This window comes from Cavia porcellus, unplaced genomic scaffold (genome assembly GCF_034190915.1).
Source record: "Cavia porcellus strain 051 isolate PalLab524CR breed Dunkin Hartley unplaced genomic scaffold, mCavPor4.1 scaffold_32, whole genome shotgun sequence".
NCBI classification, from domain to species: Eukaryota; Metazoa; Chordata; class Mammalia; order Rodentia; family Caviidae; genus Cavia; species Cavia porcellus.
Genome location: NW_026947515.1, coordinates 41104823 through 41128647, shown reverse-complemented (window position 1 = coordinate 41128647; position 23825 = coordinate 41104823). Strand labels below are relative to the sequence as shown.

Below are 23825 nucleotides of genomic sequence, written 5' to 3'. Positions count from 1 at the left end.
GGTGACTGGGTGAAAGGCAGCCACTGGAGACAGCTCTGGTCAGGGAATAGGTTGGATAGCAACACCCTGAGGAGGCTGAGCTACAGGACACAAGCCCTGCCCCTACATCCGGAGGCCCAGATTAGAAAGTCCTGTCACGGGAGCCCTGGCTAACACTACAGCCGAACGGGCCTCCATTCAGCACAGACTACCCTCTGACTCCCTTCTCTCCCAGCACAAGCAGGGTCACCTCTTGACGTGGTCACTGTCCCAAACTCATAAATCCCAAAAGAAAACTACATATTCAAAACCACAGAAATAAATCATCCAGCTGATCTTTCTTTCTTTCTTATGTGCATTGTTTATTGTTGTTGTTTTGTTTTGCTTATTTCTTTTTGCTTTTTTCCTTCTCTCCTTTCTTCTTCACCAGTTTATTGGCATCTGGGGAATTTTCCTTTTTTTTCTTTTCCCTTTTTCTTTCTCTCCTTTTAATTTCTCGTATTTTTACTTTTCTTTTCTCCCTCATTTATCTCTCAGCAGCATTTTCTCTTACCTTTACCTAATTCCATAAACACATTTCTAGTCCCCAATAAGAACCCTTGTACCACTTCACCCCCCACTCATATCATACTGCTTAAGGTTCAAATTGTTCCTCTTCCATTCTCCAGCTTTCAAGTCCCTCTACCTTTAAAATTCAAGTAAATTTTGGACAGTTAACCCTAAAAAATTACTGTTGAACTCTGTTCTACCACTAAGAAAGATATAGTTGTTAATTTTGGTACATACTACCTGTAAGTCAGTACCTGGGTTTTCTTAATGTCTACAACGTAATTGTGGATTTTTTTCCTACAGTTAAAGGTGGTACATAATTGGTTCCTATGGTATGTCAATATCTAATCTGTCTTGGACAATACTATTGTAGCTGATTTGCCTGATATTACCAGGGTCACATAATTATGACTATTAATAGTTTTTCTCTATAAGTCAACACTCAGATTACCTTTGTGACATTAAAAATAAAGCACTACCTTAGTTCACAAATGCTTTTGTTTGCAAACAATTTGCATTCAGCGAAATTTTGCTTCTAATCCCAAAGTGCATCAGATGACAAACATGACCATGGCAATCTTCCCACATAAACACAAATACAGTCATCTTCTCCAAAATCGTACAGCAAATTAAGTTCATAAACCAAGGAACCACTTTACTAGAATAAGTTATTTCCAGAGAACTCAGTGTTAAGTCAAATATACTACGTCCTCCCCTCCCAAATTAACCAAGACAGTCAGATCTTGGAGCTAAGGCAAAGGACTACAGTAAGGCACAAACAAATCACTGAAAACTGACTAAACAGATTTCCATACTAACAAGAAAGGCTTTACACTATAAACCTCCACCAACTTCAAAACAAAGTAAAACAAAACACAACAGAAACATGAGAAGACACAGTATCAAAATAGTTCCCAAAACTCCTAACTCCCTAAAGCCAATCTAAGGGTCTTTGAGAAAAGCCTAAGGCACCCCTAAATCACACAAAAGGAAACAGAGGAGGTCAGAAAACACATTGAAGAGATACTCGGTGGATTCACAGCAGGTACAACTAAACAGATGGTGGAAGTAATAAACTAAAATGATCAAGGGCCTTTCAAAGACACAAACAAAAAACTAACTCAGTTAAATAAATGAATAACTAGTTTAGCAAAGACTAGATTTCATGAAAAGCTTTTGATAAAATCTAGATTAAAAATGACACTGGAAGAATGGGCAACAGAAGTGACCAATGCAAGAACAGAACATCAGGACTAGCAGAAAACGTTGCCTTCAGAGACCAACTTCTCGATAATACCTTAAAACCAACAAAAGAACATGAAAAAAGGATTTGACCATTACTGGGATAAGTGAAAAACTGAATGACAACACAAATGGTATAAAAAAATCTGTTCACAGAAATAGCAGAAAATTTCCCAAATATAGGGAAATAAACAAACATACAGGCAAGTGGTATAGAATCCCAAACTGCCACAACCAAAAAAGAACCTCCTCACACTACATTATATTCACAGTACCAGAAGTCCACCACAGGGACAAAATCTTAAAAGCAGCTAGAGAAAAGCAATGAATAACACACAGAAATAAACCCACCAGAATTCCAGCAGACTTGTCAACACAAATCTTAAAGCCAAGAGCTCCTGGAGCAAAATCTTTCAAATTCTAAAAGATAATACTGGATAAACTAGATAGCCACATGCAGAAGATAGAGAGTAGCACCATACACCTAACCATGTATTAAACTAAAACCAAAATAGATCAACGATCTAAATGCTAGAACACAATCTGCTGCTAGATAAAATAGGTACAACTCTTGAAGACATAGCTGTAGACAAGAACTTTTTGAACAGAACTTGAATGGCACAAGAAATAATACCAAGATCCTGTCAAAATAAAGCAGAAGTACAACAAAAGAAACAAACAGAATGAAGAGACAAACTATAAGAGGGTAAAATATTTTTGCCAGCTATTCGTCAAAGGACAAATATCTAGAATATAACAAAGCAGTCAAAAAATCAGACCACCCAGATTTAAAAACCCAACAAAAAATAGACATCTAAAATGAAGAGATGCTTCTCCACTGAAGTACAAATGGCTAATATATGAAAAAACCATTGGTCACTCAAAAAATGCAAATTAAAGCAAAACTGAGATTCTATTTTACTTCAGAAAGATTAGACATCAAAATCAACCCTAACAAGTCAAAATCAAAATCAACTGTAACAAATACTGGCGAGGCTGTGGGGCAAAGGGGACCTTTCATCATTGCTGATGGGAATGTAAACTGGTTCACCCCCTGGGAGACCAATATAGGGATTCCTAAACAAACAAACAAAACAGAACTAGAGGTTCCACTTGACCTAGCTGTTGTCCTTCTAGCTATCTTCCCAAAAAAGTTAAAGATACTGTATCTCCATAATGCATACATATCCATGTTTACAGCAGCACAATTTATAATAACTAAATCTTGGAAGCAGCCTATCAGCAGGTGAATGGATAAAGAATATGTGATAGTCACACAAAATGGGAGTACTACTTTGCCATGGGGAAACATACACGTGCGTCACGGGAAAATGGGTGTACTGAGACCATCATGTTAAGTGGAACAAATCAGACACAAGCTTAAATATAAAATGGCTTCTCTTCTCACATGAGAAAGCAAATAAATATATAAAGTGCAAATAAAAGAGATAATAGGGAAAAAAAGCAGGAAAAAGTTACTGTAATACAGCATGGCCAATGCACCTAAAGTTTAACTTAATTTAGTACAACTGCTTTATGTGTTTTTACATATTTTTGGCTGGTTAGCTATTAGTCTCTGCTTACAGTTAACCTGATAAAGACTTATAAAATAAGTAAATCTGATGCTGGCAAAAGAAATTAAATTTTAAATGGGGGGTAGAGAAAGGGAAAAAAAGAATTGTGATGTGTTCCATACATGTACCAATTTTCCATAATGAATGTGATCATTAAGTACTCCAAATACATACTAATAACATTTTCTTTAAAAAGGTTTTTGAATACCCTAATTTATTGTGGAAATAAATTTATAATAAATCAACATGATGGAATCACTTTTAAGGAAACAAACAAAAAATAAAATAGATTGCCAGAATAGAATAATCCATCAAGGGATCAATATATAAAAGACTTGCTGAGCATGGCAGCACATGCCTATAACCCCAGCACTCAGGAGGCTGAGACAGGAGGATCACTATGAGTTCAAGGTCAGCCTGGACTACAAAGTAAGTGAATGAAATACATAGTGAATACATACTGTCTCAAAAAGGCGGGGAATAGATAGATAGATAGATAGACAGATAGACAGATTGACAGAGAAAATTTAAAAAGTAGGAAAATCTTTGAAAAGTCAGAAACAAAAACAAACAAGAAGCAAAAACCGGGAATTCAGATAACCCCTCAATCAAATAACTAAATAGGAAAAACATGAAGGAATACATCAAAAGTAAAGCAAGAAAGCTGCAGAAATTTTCTTTGAGATAGATACATAAATTTTCAAACTAAAAGAGGTTGGCGAAAGAAAGATACCCTATACCTTGTCAGATCTTCACATAATTCTACGTCAATCAGAAAGAAACAATGCTAAAAATTTGAAAGAGAAAAGTAAGTCATCTGGAAGTAACATCTCTGGTACAATTAAGATCTACAGAGGTTCCCAAAACTCACCAGAATGGCATTGTCCCTTCCCTCAGCCTGTCCTTCCCTATCACTCAAAATCCAACTCAATTCTTCATCCTCTGTGAAACTTCTTGCCAAATGTTTCTTCAAAACTGATACACGCTCCCTGCAACTGTCATCTGATAATCAATCTAATTACCTTTTGCCTTATTTCGTGTGTGTGTGGTTTGAGACAGGGTCTCACTATCAGTCCAGGCTGGCTTTGAATTCACCACGTGGCACAGGCTAACCCCAGTGGGCAGTGATCCTCCTTCCTCAACCTCAGCATGCTGGGATGACAAGCAAGTGCCACCACACCCAGTCAAGACTTAGTTCTTGAACATCAATGTCATTTCTTGGAATTTCTTTATAACTGTTGGCTTTCACAAATTAAAAATGCTGTCCTGCACTGTTTCTTTAAATCCTCCAAAGACCGCCACATTCAGAAGAAATCAAAACACCAGGTAGATTTAAAACTAGTTCCTGAACATAATTTTATTCTTTCTTTTCTAAATTCATGAACAAGTTTTATACTGATAGTCATAACTAAAGTTCCTGGATTTTAGGAGAAAAAACACAAACAACAAGAGATATGTCATGTAATGTTACTTTAAAGTTCCCACCTACTGCATTATAAATTATAAGTTCAAAGTACTTATCCTGGGGCTGGGGATTTAGCTCAGCGGCATAAGCGCCTGCCTTGCAAGCAGGCAGTCATGAGTTCGATCCCCAGTATCGATAAAAAGGAAAAAGACCAAAAAAAAAAAAAAAAAAAAAAAAAAACAAAGTACTTATCCTAAACGGTGACCAGCAATGCTTTTTACTGTCTGATGGTAAACAGCTCAGAGAAAGAGAACAAAGAACTACCCTATAGACGGGCATGGGGAAGCAGGGATACACCCTCTCTGTCATATAAAACATTTATTACTAACTAGTATCAGAACCAGTAATTTTCCTAGTCTTTATCCAGATGTATAGCACTGTGTAATACTAAAACTCCAACAAGGTGTGGGTCTAACATTTTTATATGCCACAACGAAGTTCTAAAGAGTGTGCTGTAAGACCAAGATCCCTCCTATTCTGTCCTCCCAAACTTTTAGTAATTGCTGAGAAGACAGAGTAAAAACCATAGCTCATCATGATTATTATAAAGCACTAGTTAAAAAACAAAATACTCATCCAATTCAACTTTTAGAAAAAAAATTTTAATTCTGTGTCTACTTGTTAAAAGAAAAAGAGATTTTTGTGCACTAATTCCTCGTAAGTGATGAAACTACAAACGAAAAGAAAGAATACAAATATGTAAATGTCTTTCCAGTTCTAAAATTAAGTCTCCTGTTCAAAGAGGTTTAAAAGTAGAGAGATCTGTTAAGTGTCATAATTACTACTTAAATCTCTTCTTTCTTAAGTTTGTGGTTCAGCTAGTAGCCAAGGCAATACAATGGACTATGTTTAAGAATTACTTGGTTTTTGTTGTTGGTTTTTTGTTTTTTGGGTTTTTTTTTTTTTTGGTACCAGGGATCGAACTCATGACCTCACACTTGCCAGACAGGTGCTTGTGTCACTGAGCTAAACCTCCGGCCTCAAGAATTACTTTTATACTAGCTTTTACTAGAAATTCTAGAAAATGAATAGGAAGGTTTCTTTAAGAATACTTCCTTGCTAGCTGGGTATGGTGGCAAATGCCTGTATTCCTAGCACTCAGGAGGCTGAGGCAGGAGAATCATTATCACCTCAGAGACCAGCCTGGGCTACAAAATGAGGTCAAGGCTAGCCTGCACTGCATAGTGAGATCTGTCCAAAAAAAACATTCCTTGCCATTAGAGCTATGATTAATTAAGAAGCACTAGGTTTTGTTGCTCAATGTAGCTCCCCACGTATTATTCAAAGAAGCTAAAAAGGTTGGGACTCATTTGAGCTCTGATAAATCTATTTATGAATTATCAGTCTAATAAAATTGATGGCAATCCTAGTCAAATAAATTATTACTGAAGTTTTCATATACTATGTCTTTCACTCTCTCTAAGGTTGCAGGTATATATACACACCCCTCCTTTGCAGAGGTAGGTATCTTAAAAAACAAGTTTAAAGCATCTCTGTCAAAAGACGTCATACCTTCTAACAACCTGCCTGTTGGCAAATATAATGCATGCCTTTCTAGGAAGATTAAATACACTGATATCTGATGAAGTTTGAACCCAAACTGTTAGAAAATTATTTTAAAATATAAAACAATGCATTTTGCACCAGCTTATTTATTTATTTATTTATTGGTGCCAGGGATTGAACTCATGACCTTGCACTTGGCAGACAGGCGCTTTGCCGCTAAGCTATAACCCTGGTTGCACCAGCGTTTTAATCACACATCCTACCACTTGCTTTATAGGTCTTTATGCCAGGACTACCTGTAAATTATTAGTATTATTATAAAATACTGCTATACAGAATTATTATTTCATTGGACCACTTAGATTCAGTGAAACTACATAAAATATTTTTCTGATTAGATTATTTTAAATTAACTTATTTCTAACATTTCCAGTGAGATACTACAATATCTATTTTTAATTTAAAATATTCAATTAATAAATCAAAAATAATCACTGACATCTATATACTAACATATACACAATTCTTTCAACTTACTAGGACATGGAAATCTTACAGGAATTTAGCTCACTGAAGAAAGAGACTGATGACTTAACTTGCTGGATACCCCTCTAATAGGTGAAATATAACAGTCTGACAAACCTGTGAATCAGGCAGCCAGTCAGCTTCACACCAACAGCAGAGTGGACGGACAGCTTCATTTCATTTAGCAGTTAGCAAATTGAGCATTGCAATAAACTAACAGAACATTAAGCTGGTATCTGTTGCAGGAGCATCTGGGATTTCGAGATGAATTTTTATACCAAGCCCAACTTTGTGTGCCTACATCCAACTGTAATAAGCCTATGTACGTGTATCAAATTAGTGAGGGCCCTTTGTGCTAAGCACCAAGACCTAATTAAGGTTGATGGCGATAAGAAATTGGGAAAATGGAAGGACCTCTGTACAAGGGAAAACCCCATAAAGGTGTTGGTTGCCAATGTGCAGTGATTAAGGACTATGGCAAAAAGTGCCAGGCTAAGGATGTCATCAAAGAGAACTCTGAATGGAAGAAATGAGTACGGTTAAAAGGAAATCTACTGTGTTGATCAGCAATGGGAGGATTTACACAGGCAGTGGACGCTTAACTTGCAATTGAACTGAAAAGCCATAAGAAAAAGTATAAACAATAATCTCAGAGTTTAGTAAGAGGTATCAAAAATAAAATATATACATGTACTTAGATCTTTTGTTCTTTTTTCCCCAATTTTTGAAAGAGCGAACTGCATTCACCAACTGAGGGCTACAGAATCAGTAACTTCCTGTTTAAGTTCATAAGATAATGAAAGTACCAATCTCTCTGCTTGGAAAATCCTTTGCCTGAGTCGAGCCTTTTACTTGATTAAGAAGAATACTCACATGTGTGGGTTTTGGACTCCTGTAGTATTGGGATTCAGAGTAAACCTTGCTGTAGATTTGACAGGTGGGTTTGCAAAATTCAACTTCAGTGCTTTGCGTTTACCTGAGAAATAACAAATAAGAAGTAAAAGTTTCAAGTACTACAGAACAAGTACTCTTCTGATAGCATAAGAAATTCATATTAAAAAGACGGAAAATTTTGCTTATAAACAAATAGTTTAGGACAGTATTTTGAAAGACAATAATGAATTTCTTAAAATTATGAAAACTACCTAAATCACCTAAATCACCTAAATCACAAATCACTACACTACAATCTATCAAATAATAGTGCTCAGTGCTTCAAGCTTACATTTTTCAAAGGTATTAACACATTTTTGCAAAGGAAAATTGCAGTCACTATAAGAATCATTTGTTTCACCAAATCTACCAAAAAACTGTAAAACGTTGCATCTACAATGTTATAATTTAACATCTTTAATAAAAAACTATTTTGCCTCAAGTTGAACATTCATTTCAGGAACTGAAACATTCTGCAACCATAAAGGACTAAATGCATTATGGTACAGTCAACTTCAAATTCATAACACAAGTATTCCAAATAATTACATTCTTGAAGCAGTTTCTTTGGGGTATGAATGGGGAGGTAGTAATGTTTATTCATTACAAAAGTAAAACATATAAAATATAGAAAAGCCAAAAAATTAAGAGATTAACATATATGTTTTATAGATACACATCTATATAATACATAGCATTTTCTAAAATATTATATACTTATTAATCCAATTACCCCCAAATAATCACTGTTTACATTTTACTAGTTTTTTTCTACATACACATACACATGTGCATTTCCTCTGTAATTTAAATAGACCGTGACAATGCTTCTTCTTTTCTTTTTTGGTTCAGTTGTTTGTTTGCTTTAAGACTGACTGTCTGGTAGTTTGGCTGGTTTTTGAGACCAGGTTTGCTATGTAGCTCAGCTGGCCTTGAACCCACCACATATGAGGTCCAGGGTGGCCTCAGATTGACAATCCTCCCACCCTGGCCTCCCCAGTGCTGGGATTACAGGGATTACACCACCACACCTGACAACAGCACCTTTTATTCTCCAGCCATATTTCTTTATCAATGCATCTTACAGAATCTTTCTTTTTAGAATTTATATAGATACTCTGCAACAGAACTTGAGCTGTAAGGATTTGCAGCAAATCTTGGCTTTGTTATCACAGTACTAATACTTTTATGTACACTCACTTCACAGTTTATTATATGTATACCAGCCTACTTTAAAAAAAAAAAAAAAAAAAAAACAAAAACAAAAAAAAAACGATTTTACAATCCTTTTCCCACCTCAGCTTTCACTGGGAGATAACAAAATGGTACCACAAATAACCTGTGAAGATTTTTAGATAACAGAGATTACAGTATTTGTAGGGCAGAATTTTAAATTACTGATCAAAAAAAGATTATAAAATTTGTGATCATATTTATTCCATCAGAGGAACTTTCATGTAATCAATAACCAATCAGCAGAAATAAACAGAGCCTCCTCTGACATACAACCAGGTATGGTCAAACATCTTAAATTATTTACATAAAACAAGTGTCCTGGGAGGAGATTCTTTGTAGTCTAAAACCTAAGATCATTGCCTGCTACAGAAAACATTCAAGTGTTTATTGATCTGGGAATAAATTTGATATACGAAACACCACACAACTCAACTCTAGCTGGTTAAATAACAGGTAATACAAATTAACTTTATAATGTTTCTGTTGTTTGCAACCCAGAATTTGATAATAAAGAAATTATCCTCATCACACTTCCCAACCACTGCTCTACCCTCTAAGACATTACTGCTTAGCTTTTTTCTAGTCATGGGCTTCAGTAACAAAACAAAAAAAAAAAATTTCAATTCCTTGGAAAAATCAGAATTCAGCAACTCTAGGCCCCACCCACCCAGCCACTTCAAGGGCTGAGAGCAACTTCTCCAACCTCTGCCTTTGGAGAATACCAAAAGTATTCAAACAAGCTTTTCTCATCATCTGCAAAAAAGGTCCTCCCCAAAGTTTTCATGAAGAAAAGCACGTCAAATATGAGATCCTCAAGAATATTTAAGATCCATGATTCTGAAGATGGGGGATTGGGCCAAACAGATCCATAGTCACTGAGGCACAGAAATATCCTTTGCTCTAATTCTGAGCAACTCAGACTCACAAATAAGACAAAAATGAAGATACCACTTTTAAAACACAAACACTACACAAACCTTTTAAATCACCTTTAATTGCTAGTTACCACATGAGTAGCACACAATTTCAATCATGCAACTTTATGTTCAATTTCAAAAATGAGAAAATAAATGACAGAAAGAATTTACTTTCATATTTTTTTCTCCCTGAACTACTACCGGGATGAGGAACCTATCTAATTTTGTAAGCTCAAAAGAAAAGAGAAAGCCACAGGTGACGGCACACACCTGTAATCCCAACACTGAGGCTGAGGGCAAGAGAATTCCAATCCAAACCAAGCCCACAAAATTTAGACTTACCAAGGCACTGTCTCAAAATTTAAAAACTTAAAATTGGGCTGGGAATGCAGTCCAGTGTGTTAGGTTCAACCCAAGGAGCAGCAAAAAATACATAAATAAAAATTTAAAGAGTTATCAAGCAAGTAAAAGATAATAGACTTAGAATTATGAGAGATGGGCAACTCTGTCAATTCTGTCCTAGACATGAATTATAAGTAAATCAGTACTGGCTAGTATTTTATTGCACCACTCCCTTCCCCAATCTTTCATATGGGTACATATGAGAGTGAAAAGTTAGCAGAAAATTCATCAACTCTTAACTCAGAACTTTGAATTCAATAAGGCAGTGTCTTTCAACCATGCACCTAAACATTTTGGCCACTGCATTTTTCTAAGTTTATCTAGAAAGCAACAGGAATATTTTAACACTTTTACATACAAAAAGAACTTGTGGGGAAGCCCAATTAATACTCTACCTAGACACTGGTACAGCAGTACCACAATTACAAACAGGCAGTGAAGACAGAAAGACAAATAAGGTATCTGATCCATCTAGTATGTTTTGTTTGGCAACCTGCCCATACTAAAAAGATATGTGAGAGTAGGAGGCTAAAGAATAGCAATAGGGAAAAATACTTCTGCTAGATACTAAATGACTGCCAATAAAAACTTATTTCTATAGTCTAGTGATTGACACATGCATTAAATTATGTTTAAAATGGTTCTTTACTAGCCAGCAATGTTGTGGTAAAAATCTACTTTACGCAATGGCTGACAAACAGTAGGTACAAAAAAGTGGTAACTACTATGCGTTAGTTTTATTAAAGCATAACTGAAAAATAATTATTGAATTCTTCTGAAAAGTGGAAACAAAGTCTGTCTGATAGCTTTTAAAACCACGAAATACACTGACCACACTAACCCTGACCCTGTGCACAGGAATCGTCAGTTTCTTCCAATACACTTATCCCAGCACGGTCCAGTGAACTTCCAGGCCTCTGACTGCGGCCGGGCGCTGCATTCTTGACCCTTTTGTTCTGCAGTCCCCATCTTCTTGGGCTGAGTGAGCATCTACTGGATCTTCCACTCTCTAGTGCAAACAACCATCGTAGACGCTGCCACCTCTGATCCTACAAATGGCCACTGTCGACTCTGCTGCCTCCGATCCTGTAAGCCTAACTGATAGATCCCCTTACATTACTACCCATGTATCTTTTACTGACTCTGTTCCTTTAGAGAACACTAACACAGGTTTTGGTACTGAGCACAGGGTGGTTGCTATGACTGCACCTCACTACTGGTTTAGAAGTCTCATAACCAATTTAAAGAAGGAAGTTTGGAAAAAAATCTGAAAAACCTCTACTTAAAAGTTAATTCTGATTGGTACTCAGAAGACCAGAATGCTGACAGAAATGCAGATAATAAAGGCCAGGCTTCTGAGGTTTCAGATGGCAATGAGAATTATGCTGGAAAAGGTCATGTACATTTAATTATGACATAGAATTTGTCTATGTTTTATCTGTGTCCTAAGACTTTATATGAGCTGAATTTAAAGGTGGCTGGAGGAGAAAATTTCAAGATAGCAAAACATTCATGCTATGGAATGGTAGTGCTGGTTACTTTTCAGCCAGATCTGCAGTGACAGTTAAGATAAAAAAGTAGACTTAAACACTAAGTTTATTCATCCCGGCACTCAGAGGTGCCTACTGCTGAGATTCAAGGAGACCAGGCTGCTGCTTATGCTGGTAACAGACCTTGGCACCAACCATCGTGCTGGTTTTCTAGGCATGCAGAATGTAAGAGTTAGGGGTCACAAATGTTTTCACCCAGATTTCAGAGGACGGTAGGGAGGCCAAGCACTATACCCCTGAGAAGGCAAGGCTAGAAACTAAGTGTAAAGCCAAAAATGTAATGGAAACCCCAGGAAGGTGGAGACACCCAAAACACAAGTGGTCTGCTGAGGAAAGCCACAGACAGTGAACAGAGCCAGCCCTAGAGAGCGCGGGGCTGCACCTAGCAATGTCATAGGAGCCACGTGCCCAAGCCCTTTGGAATTCACATCTACTACAACTGGCCCAGGGGCTGGACACAAACTACAAGATTTAATGTGTTACTCTGTGAGTTTTGGTCTTACTTTGGTCCAATTCTTTTCTATTTCCCTGTCCTTCCGTTCCGGAATCACAATGTTTACCCTGTCCCAATGTATGTTGAAGTATTTAACTTTCTTTTTGGTTGCAGAGCTAAGAGTTTGCCTGTGTCTCAGACAGACTTTGGACTTCGATTTTTCAGCACTGCTGGAACTGTGAAAACTGCCTACTCTAAGAGATGGACCAAATATATTTTACATAATGAGACAGGGAGGCGTCTTTTGGGGGCAGGGGCACAATGTTATGGTTTAGATGCTGAATGGCCTCTCAAAGTCTCACGTGTCCAGAAGTGGGACTTTTAAAAGTTAAGCAGGCCATAGGGGCACTACACTCAGTAAGGGACCAATTAATTCACTGTTGTGTTTGTGACTGTATGTGCTATTGGGAGCTGGGACTTGACAGGCGGGGTGGCTCACCGCAGGCAGGATCTGAAAGGGTGTATTTCTGCCCACCCCTCGGTTCTTCCTTCTGTTTCCTGGCTCCGAGGAGGTGAACGGTTTTCCTGCACCACGATGTTTCTGTAGGCCATGAACTAAATTATCTTAAACTACGAATCAAAATAAACCTGCCCTTTAAACTGCGAGTGTCAAATATTTTGTCCCAACAGCTGGAAAGTGACTGTTGCATTTAACAAGGAAAAAGAAAGAAAGCTCAGCTAAGCTACAATAAGTAAGGAATTTATCAAGTTTCATGGAATGAAGTTCCCAATACTCCTTAAAACTCTTCCAATTATTAACAGAAACTCATTCTTTATTGTCTGACTCAGTGAATTATCAACCGTGATGATTTTATTAGCCCCTCTCTGGTCAGGTGTAAGGTTACCTAAATCACACATAATATCCTCACAGTGGCATTCTAAAGGTAGTCACAGCTTAGAGTGATGAACTGGAACCAGTAACAACTCTGACAGGACTCTGAATTATTTCTTTTATATACCAACAAGTAAGTATATAATTCCTCAAACTGTACTAGAAATCCCTCTGGCCAAGACCTAAACCGTCCAATCCCTTCAAAAATAACCAAAGCATCCAGTAATGTAAGCCCTACCATGGTAATCAAGTAGCACAAGTGTCAAGTGCTGAAGACGCTAACCCACGCCGCTCGTGTAACTGCCCAAACAAACTCTGCTTAGCAGTACTCATCTGTGGGTCTCTACAATCCTATTCTGTGAGCGTTCCAGATGCAGTAAGCGACAAAAAGGATGTACTCTTCAAACAACAGAATAGATTACTCGGGGAATCAGCTCAACCTTTCCCTTTTTCCTATTTATCTATCGTCTTCATTGCTCTTTGTATATGTGTATGTGTGTGTATATAGTGTTTCTGAAATGATAATTTTTGTTCTCATATATTTCATTTATACTACCAGTTTTTTCAGTTCTTTGTAAAGAAAATTTTGTGCTGTATCTGTTTCTTTTCTGTAAAGGAGAATCTGTTTTGTCTGTCTTATAACCACCCTGAAGACAATAATACACAAAATATTAACTACTGGTATTCTTTTGTTATGAAATTTTATTTTTCCATTAAATAAAACAGGATGTATTTCTGTATTAACCCTACAGTCAAAACTGAAGTAGCATGGTGGTTACACAGGACCTTACTTATAAACAAAATATGAAAAATTAACAAAAATATAAATAAACCATTAACATGAAGTCAAATTTTTTAGTTATGTAAAAAACTAAAATACAATGGCTGCTTTTATTCCAATACATAAATGCGAAGAATATGAGTGACAACAAAAGTAATGAAAAAGCAGGTAGCCTCTTCAGAAATTATCATAGCTATATTTTTACATTTGTGGTTATTTGATTAATACCTACCTTCCCTGACATCCTCTTGCTATCTGCCAGAAGGACAAAAATTCTATTTTTTTTCTTACATGCCTCACTGCCTACAACTACGCCAGGTAGTTGTACATGCCTTTAACATTTGTTCAATAAACAAGTAAACAGAGATGAAAGAACAAATTACTAGTGTGAATGTAAAGTGTTCTACTTTTTAAGAAACAGTATCTGTCACACATCTCAAAATATCCTCATGAGTAACCAATAACTACATTCCTAAGAATTCATTCCAGATAAAATTATGCAAACCAGGCCTGGTGTCACGTATTTGATCCCAGTCCTCAGGAGACTGAGTAGGAGGCTGAGGTAGGAGGAGCACCGTGAGTTCAAGGCCAGCCTGGGCGATGCAGTGAGTTTAAATCCAGCCTGGACTACACAGGAAGACTTGTCTCAAATTAAAAAAAAAAAAAAAAAAAAAAAAAAAAAAAAAAAACAGCAACTATACAGAAACTTATTCAAAGCAATAATATTCATGTTACATCCATAACTGGATCCATTCATTACTCACCAAGAAAAAATTACTAGCACCAGAAAACATTAGTCCATATCAGTAACTTGTTTAAAAACCAGGCAGTAAATAACAAGAATAATAAATTATCATTTTAGGAACATATATCCACACCTGAGAATTTGTCCACATTTCTGTGTATCACTCTAGAAAGTGTCACTTGTGAGTAATGTAAAGTGTGACAACTGAACCTGTGAGCCTCCTCAGCCTCTCAAGTGCTGGGAATACAGGTGTTTACCACCACACTTATTTCAGGACTTTCTAGAAAGGAATACTTTGGTCTTTAAATCTAATTTTACCAGGCACTGACAGAAGTCTATAAATCCAGCACTCAAGGAGCTGAGACAAAAGGATCACTACAAGTTCCAGGCCAGCCTGGGCTACCTAGTGAATTCAAAGCCAATCTAAACTGCAAAGTGACACCAAAGTCTCAAAAAGTAGGTAGACACAAACAGACAGATAGATTCATTTGTACTGAGAAAAATGGCCATGATATAAATACAGACACCTCCACATACCTGCTAAAACAACTTGGATATTACCATATTCCTAACATCTTTTACTATTTCACAGATGAGATTTTTGAGGTTTAACATATCATTTTAATTTAATATTGCAATCCTTAATAAAATCGGAACAGCCTAACCAACATAATTCCCAACTCTCAATTTTGGACTCAAATAATTTTGCAAGTAGACTCTATGGGAATCTAAGAATTGTATAATGGAAGTCTTCAATTATACAATCAACCTAGAAGATTCCAGATACCTTAATGGTGACAGTAGTGCTGTGAACGTGTATCTCCACCCCAAGTTTACAGAAGAAAAAGAATGTTTTATTCTGATTCCTTAATTTAGCTCCTGCTCATTTAAAGTGTCTTTGCCTTCACTTTTTATAACTCACAGAAACAAAGACCTAACCTACTACACACCTGCACAATCTTCACCCACACAGAAGCACTATTGGTCTATGTGGCTTCCAGAATTTTAGCCAGGAAGAAAGAATGTTCACAGCTCAGTCAACTGTTGATATTGGCCCTCAGTCCTGTATCGAGGTGCTCAGACCACATTAAATCCAGGTACCGCCAAACCCTACCAAATCCATAGGGCATTAAGATTCAAAAACTCAAATTTGTGAACATAACCAAAGGAGCCTTATAGAGTACAGTGAGGCACAAATCTTACATTGATCCGCCCCCAAAACTTTCCTACATAAAACAGTCAACAGTAGTATCTTTCTCTGTGATGCACCAGCCATTATGTTGACCTGTATCTCCTAAAAATGACTCTTCAGCACTCTATTTAGGCTCCTCACGACTACCCCAAAGTTTTAAGTTACTACTATTTCACTATACATCCACAGCAAGATGTCGGATTCTGGAAAACCAACCATTTCACTTATTTTTTGATAGCCACCCTTAGTGGAGTAAGAAACAATAGGCTGTGGATGTACTCAGTGGTCAAGTACTTTAGCATACATGAGGCTTTGCTTCAATCACCAGCACCACAAAAGAAAAGAAAAACACTTATTAAAGCTATGTCAACAGAAGTCCTAAGGCTTATTCTGATTTCTATCATCATCTTGGGATCCATCGGGTAGCTTCTGACCTCCCCTGGCTGTACAGCCAGAAGACTAACATCTCAGAGCTACGGTGTGCTTGTGCTCTAGCAAACAACCAATGTGCAGGTCACAGGACACATTTAATTTTACTGTTCAGTAAACCCCTAATTCCTATCACTACTGCTGTAGCTTCCCACTGCCCACAAGTGAAAGGAACACCTTAACCATACTTTCTGACAATGTCATCAATATTTTTTTCAATACTGCCAAACCTTTTCATTAGTACCACAATGTGATGAAAGTATTTGTTCAACAGAGTAAAGTAAAAACAATGATGTTCTTGGCCAAAGCAGACTGACCTGGGCTCCAATTAGTGGTCCAAAGTGTAAGTCTAAGGAGAGCTGTAATTCAGCAGACAGAATTACGTTCACAGTTGCAACAAATTGAGAAGCTACCTAAACAACCAGCTCTAACTTCTCCTTGGAAAGTACTTAGAACATTATTATTAACTATACAAGACAGTCGAATTTTATCAAAGGCAAATTTGATCCATTCTCTACTGATATGCCCAAACACCAATAAATATTCCCACCAGTCGTAAGTAATTCTTCCAGATTTTAATTCCATAAAAACTTCATTAACAAACAGAATAAGATAAAGAAACCGGCTGAGGATTTAGCTCAGTGGCATAAGCGCTTGCCTGAGCGTAAGGTTATGAATTCAATGCCCAGTACCAAGGGAAAAAAAAAAAAAACAAGATAAAGAAACCTACTAGATGTAAGTAAGTTCATAGTGAAAGTATCTAACTGCTTAAAGAAACAAAGGACAATCTAAATTAAAATCCAACTGTGTTATTACCAAGGCAAACAAGAGGTGAAAACTAGGCATCGTCTAAGCTAGTATTATATACTGGTACACAGTGACTACAGCACTGTTCTACCTTTCTCCCCATCTCAACAGCTTCCTTTGATCCTCACTAAATACTTCCCAATTTCCAGGGTATTTAAGATGTGAGTAAGACTTCCTTTTATTATGAACACAACTAAGAACTACTTTGGTCTACTAATGTAGTCTATAAATTGAGAATGTTTTTTAAAAGAGATTAGACTAGGTTAAGAATAATCAAGACTGGGGCTGGGGATTTAGCTCAGCGGCATAAGTGCCTGCCTTGCAAGTGTGTGGCCGTGAGTTCGATCCCTGGTACCGATTAACAAAAAAGAATAATCAAGACTGAAAAACATTCAAAGAGGATATAAAACAAATTACCTACAGTACTTCATGTGTATATAGTATATGCTATATCCTGACTAAAATGTTTAAGCCACTTACAAATTCCACATTTTCATGATCCAAGAAAAAAAAATCAAATCTATTTTAGAACATCGTGAAATAAAGACTTAACTGCATAACTGCACAGGAATGGTGAAAAAGGCTAATTAAGAAATTATTACTGCTGAAGGCTGAGTGGTACCTATTGGCAAAATTGCTGGGCACTAAAATAATAACTGCTGCCTGGCACGGTGGCGCACGCCAGTAATGTCAGCACTCGGGAGGCTGAGGCAAGGAGGATCACTGCGAGTTCAAGATCAACCTGGGCTACAAAGTGAGTTCAAGGCCAGCTTGAACTAAATAGCAAGACCTTGCCTCAAAAGAACCGAAAGATTTTTTAAAAAGGCATTGCTAACTGGAACACAAGAAATTCTTCAGTTCTTGTTTCATTTTATTTTTGTTTGCTTTTCATTATATCCTAGATATAACTCAATTCTATCCTCACCAATCTCTTTTAAATTTTTATTCTTTTTTAATATGGCGTCTTGGTTTGTTTTGGTTTGGGTTTGGTCTTGCTGTGCAGTTCAAGCTGCCTCTGAACTCACTATGGAGCCAGGCTGGCCCGGAACTCCTGTCTCAGCCTCTGGAGAGCTGAGATTGCAGCCATGTACCGCCACCACCACACCTGGCTCCATACTGTCTTCTGATTCTGCTTGCCGTATACTGAGAATATACTTGAAGGACCTAAGCACTAAATTTAAATCTAAAAAGCTAGATTCTGTTTGGGATTGACTCTAGTTTAAAAAACTATAGATTCTTAATGTGGAAGAACTAGTCTTACATATCTACTGTTCTTCAACAGAGACCACTGCTGTGGCTTTGATTAGCCTCAGAGGTTAAGAGATCTTTTTAAATTAGGGACGTACTATCAAAGTACCAACAGATGTATGTGTGTGATGTATGTGCACACAAATACTTTCAAAACATTCAGCACTGACACATTTATGTCAGGAATGATCAAGGCAATATTTAATCTTTTGAGCGTGGTTATTTCACTTAAAATACATATACGAATACAGAGCATAACAAGATAAGTAAGATGAAGTTCAACATATTTTTCAAATTACATATTCCATTCTTTGAAAAATATATCTATATATGCTAATTTGTCTCATTTATACTATGGTACTAGTTTCTCTCAATTCACTGATATTCTACTTTTTTCTCAGTTCACTGAAAAGAAAGATTTGTGTTACCATATTATCTGTTTCTTTGTAAGAGAATCTTTTGTGTCTGTCTTGTACTCTGAATAACTACTTTGAAAATAATAATACATAATCTGTTAACCATTTAATTACTGTTATATTTTGTTTCATTTTTTCATAAAATAAAAAATAAAGTAAAAAAGAATTGATCAATGTTTAACTCTACAATTTGCTTTCAGTGTTATACCCTAAACATGAATTTTGAGTTTTGGCTAGTCAACAGTGACTATTACAGAACCCATACACAGTTGAAAATAAGACTTAACCTAACCCTAATGAAATAATTAAATTAACTGGCCAGCGCCATCAGGTAAGATGGCTGATAGGGCACTTTATCTTCCATGGGTCACACTGGTGGCACTTTAGCCCACTAACTGATCTGAACAAGAGCTATTACACATCTTCTAATGTAACACAGTAAGAAGCACACAGCATCACTTAAGAAGCGCTCTTGCCTACAATTTCAATTTCCATCCAACCATGTATCTATGCCTAACTACCAATTAATGGAAAATACAGAACAAGGAAAAACATGTTTAAAAATAAAAATTAAAAAAGAAGGCTGGTCACAGTGACACATGCTTGGAATCTTAGCCCTCGGGAGGCTGAGGCATGAGGATCACACAAATTTGAAGCCAGTCTGGTCTACACAGTGAGTTCAAGGCCAGGCTGCATTAGTGATACCTTGCCTCAAAACAAGAAACAAATTTTTAAAAATTCACTGAAAGGATATAATAAGCAAAATTCAAACTGTATGAAATGCTATGGTAACTGACTTTTTCAACACATAAATGACTGAAAAAAAAAGAGAGAGAACAGCTATCATTTAAAGAAATTTAAGACACCAATTAACCAAACAAAATGTGTACATGGACTCTCCATGTGCACATGGTGAGCTCTCCACTTGAACAAATTAACCATAAACAGATGTTTATAAAGCTTTTGGGAAAATAAAAACATGAGTAGTACTGATAACATTCTTATTTAACAGCAGGATAACAGTATAGAAAGGTACATACTTTTTGTTTCTTAGTTTGTGCCTTCTGAGACAGGGTCTCACCGTACAGCCCGACTGGCCTTGAACTAACTCCCAGCAGTTCCCTCACCTCAGCCTCCCAAGTGCTTAGACTACAGATATGCCCCACCACCGCTGGCTTGACGATTAAGTATTTGAGGACCCTTACATTCAGGAGACACTTAACTGACATTTATGTGGATGAAATAATGATAACCAAAACTTACTTCAAATATTTCAGCAGTCTCGAGGGTGCAGCAGTGCAATGGAAGAGCATGTGCTTGACAATGCCAGGTTCTAGTTCAGCCCTTAGCACCCAAAACCTTAACAGATTAATTAAATCATATAGTATTTCAGTACGGACTGGCTGAGGGGAGAAAAATAGGTGAAACAAAACCACACTGGCCACATGTGGATAACTGTTAATGATGATTAAATGGCACACTGAAAATTAATTATCTTTTTGGATATGTCTGAAAAACTCTACCATTAAAAGGTCTTAAAATTTAATTTTTCCACCATGACAAAAAGGAACTGTGCATGGAGAATATAAATTGTTTGCTGAAAACATCAATTTGTCCCCAAGACAGTGTGCAAATAGTCTGTCCTACTCAGCTTACAGCCACACCACCATGCCCACCCGGCTTCCTTCTCCTAACCTAAGCCACATGGGATCCCAGTGCATATCTGCCTAGGCCAGAGAGTTTTCTAACAGTTTCTCTAGGGTAGATCCTTAACCTCCCTCGTTTCAGAGCCACAAGAAGAAGTTCTCTGTTTTAATATTTAATAAGGCTTACTAGATAGCATGTGTTAATGGCTTGTGTCTAGATGTGCCCCCAAAGCCTCATGCAGTCACAGATGGGTCTTCTTCCGAACTGGCTGGATCCACAGTGTATGACGCTGGAACTGATTCAAGGTGCAATGCTAGGCCCAAGGGCACTAGGGTTAAGGGTGTGAGTGCCACCTGTTCTAAGAAGCCTGGATAAGATATGAGGGCTAGAAAGAGCTGTGGTCGTGCCTTGTTGTTTTTGCTACCTTCTTTTGGTCATGAACTGTTTGTCCTCTGTGATGTCCCTCTGCAAAGTCACCCGGGCATGCAGCCAGCTGGTTATGGAATGAAACTTCTGCAAGCTAAAGGCTAAATAAACCTTTCCTCCTTAACTACTTTTGGATGTCGGGTATTTTGTCTCAGCAATGAAGCAAAGTAACCCAACACGGAATACTCTAGGGCAGAAAATCAGAAATGAAATAAATGGTAGGTTCAGATCTCATAACCATTATCAAGTAAAGACCCTCAAAAGTCATTTGGTTTAAAAAAAAAAAAAATCAGTCCTATAAGCACCGATTTTTTTTTTTTTTTTTTGGAGAGTCAGTAAACACTGGTTTACAACATGTAACCTGAAAGCAAACCAAGGTCATTCCCATTCAGCTGTGCTATTAAATACCTGGTATGACTTTGGAAATTTTACTCAGCTTCTCTGCACTTTAAATCTCCTTATATATAACTATTACACCCACTTTATAAGCTTACTATGGGAATTAAAGAAATTAATATAAAGAGCTTCAGACCAGGTTTGGCACACAATAAGTTATCTATGATTATCTCTCCCACACAGCCTGTCTGTACTTGTCCAATGTCTCAAAGAACATAAGCTAATACAAAGTACGCTTTCAATTTATCTTCAATGATCCCATGCTTCTCAGTATTGCTGACACCTATGTATTTACACAGATATAGAGAGACATAAAATATACAACAGACATAAATTTGCTGGTACATTTGTGCCTCTGCTTATTCACCCTTGTAAGAACACTGAAGAGGCGCGAATGCACATGTAAATGCTTGACCTTCTCTTCTAATTAACGTTCACTTAGGAATTCTACCTAATGAAAGGATGAACACTAAGATTAGGAATCACAAGTTTGTTTATATCTAATACATAAACAATATATTAGATATATATCTAATTTTTTTCTTTTCTTTTTGAAGATGGTACCGAGGATTGAACCCAGAACCTTCACACTGACCTACGTTCCCAGCATTTTTGTTTTGTTTTGAGACAGGGCTTTACTACCTCACACAGCTGCCCAAGGTGGGTTTAAGCTTGTGATCTTCCTGCCTGAGCCTCCCACAGTGCTGGATTACAGACACACACCACCACACCCGGTTAGAGTGCACTTCCCTTCTTATCTGGGTATTACCTAGCTTTGGAAAACACTCAGAAAACCATGCAGTGAGAATTCAAGTATTTATTATATCTGATTTGAAAAACACCATCCTAAATGTATAAACTAAACTGAAAACCACTGTAACAGAAGATCCATTGAGAATAACATCTGGAAACTTAACAAACCATTCCTGTTCTGTACCTATTCAACCACTGAAGTTTTGTCAATATCTCTTTGTAATAAAGTTCAACTGGATATTTCTGTAATGTGGAAGAATCATTACTTTCTTCAAAACTATCACATTTTAATTTCAACAGTGACTATTACAGAATTTTTTCTAAATTATATTCTATTTTTTTTCTAAATTATATTCAAGGTACAAAAGCTGCCAGAAACCTTTCTGCTAGCAACAAAAATCATTTTTAGAAAAAAATTCATGTTCCAATCAACCTCCAAAAGCACCAGGCATGATGGAGCACACCTTTATGGGTGTGCTCAGCTCTTGAGGAGGCAGGAAGATCACAAGTTCGAGGCCATTTGGCAAGACCCTGTCTCGGTTCAATGCTCAGTGCCACCAAATAAAGGGAAAAAAATACAACTACAACATTCCTTTCGGTACAGAAATAAAGGCAACAAGTGACCCTTAACTCTGCCTATATCCTATTACTATATTACTTGGGCTTACGAAGTACAGAATCTGTTTTCCAAGCAAACAGACTTTACACTGGCAGTTTATCACAGTCTCCACAAATAGTGATTAATACACTGGATGTCAGTTGGCCTGGCTTAGATTCAATTACCAAAAAAACCTTTTTTTTTTTTCAACAAACTGTGTCTTATCTATAAATTTAAATAAACTACACTAAAATATAATAGCAAATGTAGTCACTTTGCTTCTCAAGATTGCTGAAGAATTCAGTTTAAGTGTAATAATTTCAAAAATGATAAAATTGTTGTGTCCTTTCCTACAATAAATGTGATTAATTTCTCTACAATAAATGTGATTAATTTTCTTAGTCATTAGTTTCAAAGCAGGAAGCGCTGGCCCTCCCTCTCCTCCTTACTCTCCGTTATTTTCTATATGCTACTTTCTATAAAGTCAAAATATCACCTTTTCCAGACAGTTCTTATCTATTTTTCTGTTACACTTTACAGATAGTTCACATCAATCTCTCTATTACATTTAGTAATCTTTTCAAAAAGTCCCAAAACATCCCTTCTCCTCTTTTACTGTTGCAATAGTAGTGAGGACTGAATCTAGGGCCTTATAGTAAGCTAAATCCCCGGAACTTTTTTAAATTTTTATTTTGAGACAAGGTCTCAGTACACTGCCCAGGTCTCAAACTTGCCATCTTTTTGCCTCAGCTGCCCATTTTGCTGGGATGAGGGTATGAACCACCAAGCCTGGCAACTGTTACCTTTTTACTCTCACCAATTTAAAACTGGGCTATTTATTGTTTAAAAAAAAAGTTTCACAATTAAATGAGTTATTAGGATACCCCTTTTCCTCCACAAACACTGGTGTAGAATGTCACTAAATATAACCACCACCTACAGTTTAATTTCAAATAGTACCATGAAGAAGCACCAAGTTGGCTCTGTAACATATTTTCTAAAGACTGTGTTGCTACACAAACATTCCTCAATAAAACAATTCTTAAAAGCCACAAAAAGTTTTGAATGCCACCAAAAGGGTAAAGGCAAAGCTACAGAAAGTCAATACTACCCGAAATTTTCTTTAGAGTTCAAATATGTTTTGGTTATTGGTAGATAATGCATTGCAGTACAAAGGAAAAAAG

General features: G+C 36.8%; 1 protein-coding gene across 10 annotated transcripts in view; it reads right to left on the bottom strand.

Moving 5' to 3' along the window:
* Map2k4 (mitogen-activated protein kinase kinase 4) overlaps positions 1-23825 on the bottom strand; it is a 118361-nt gene that overhangs the window by 77674 nt on the left and 16862 nt on the right. For 8 of the 10 annotated variants that reach the window (XM_063242129.1, XM_063242130.1, XM_063242131.1 and 5 more), the window contains one exon: positions 7714-7816. The exons of the other annotated variants lie outside the window; for them this stretch is intronic. In XM_063242129.1, coding sequence (XP_063098199.1) covers positions 7714-7816 — 103 coding nt within the window. The remainder of the gene's footprint in view (positions 1-7713; positions 7817-23825) is intronic. 10 annotated transcript variants of the gene reach the window in all.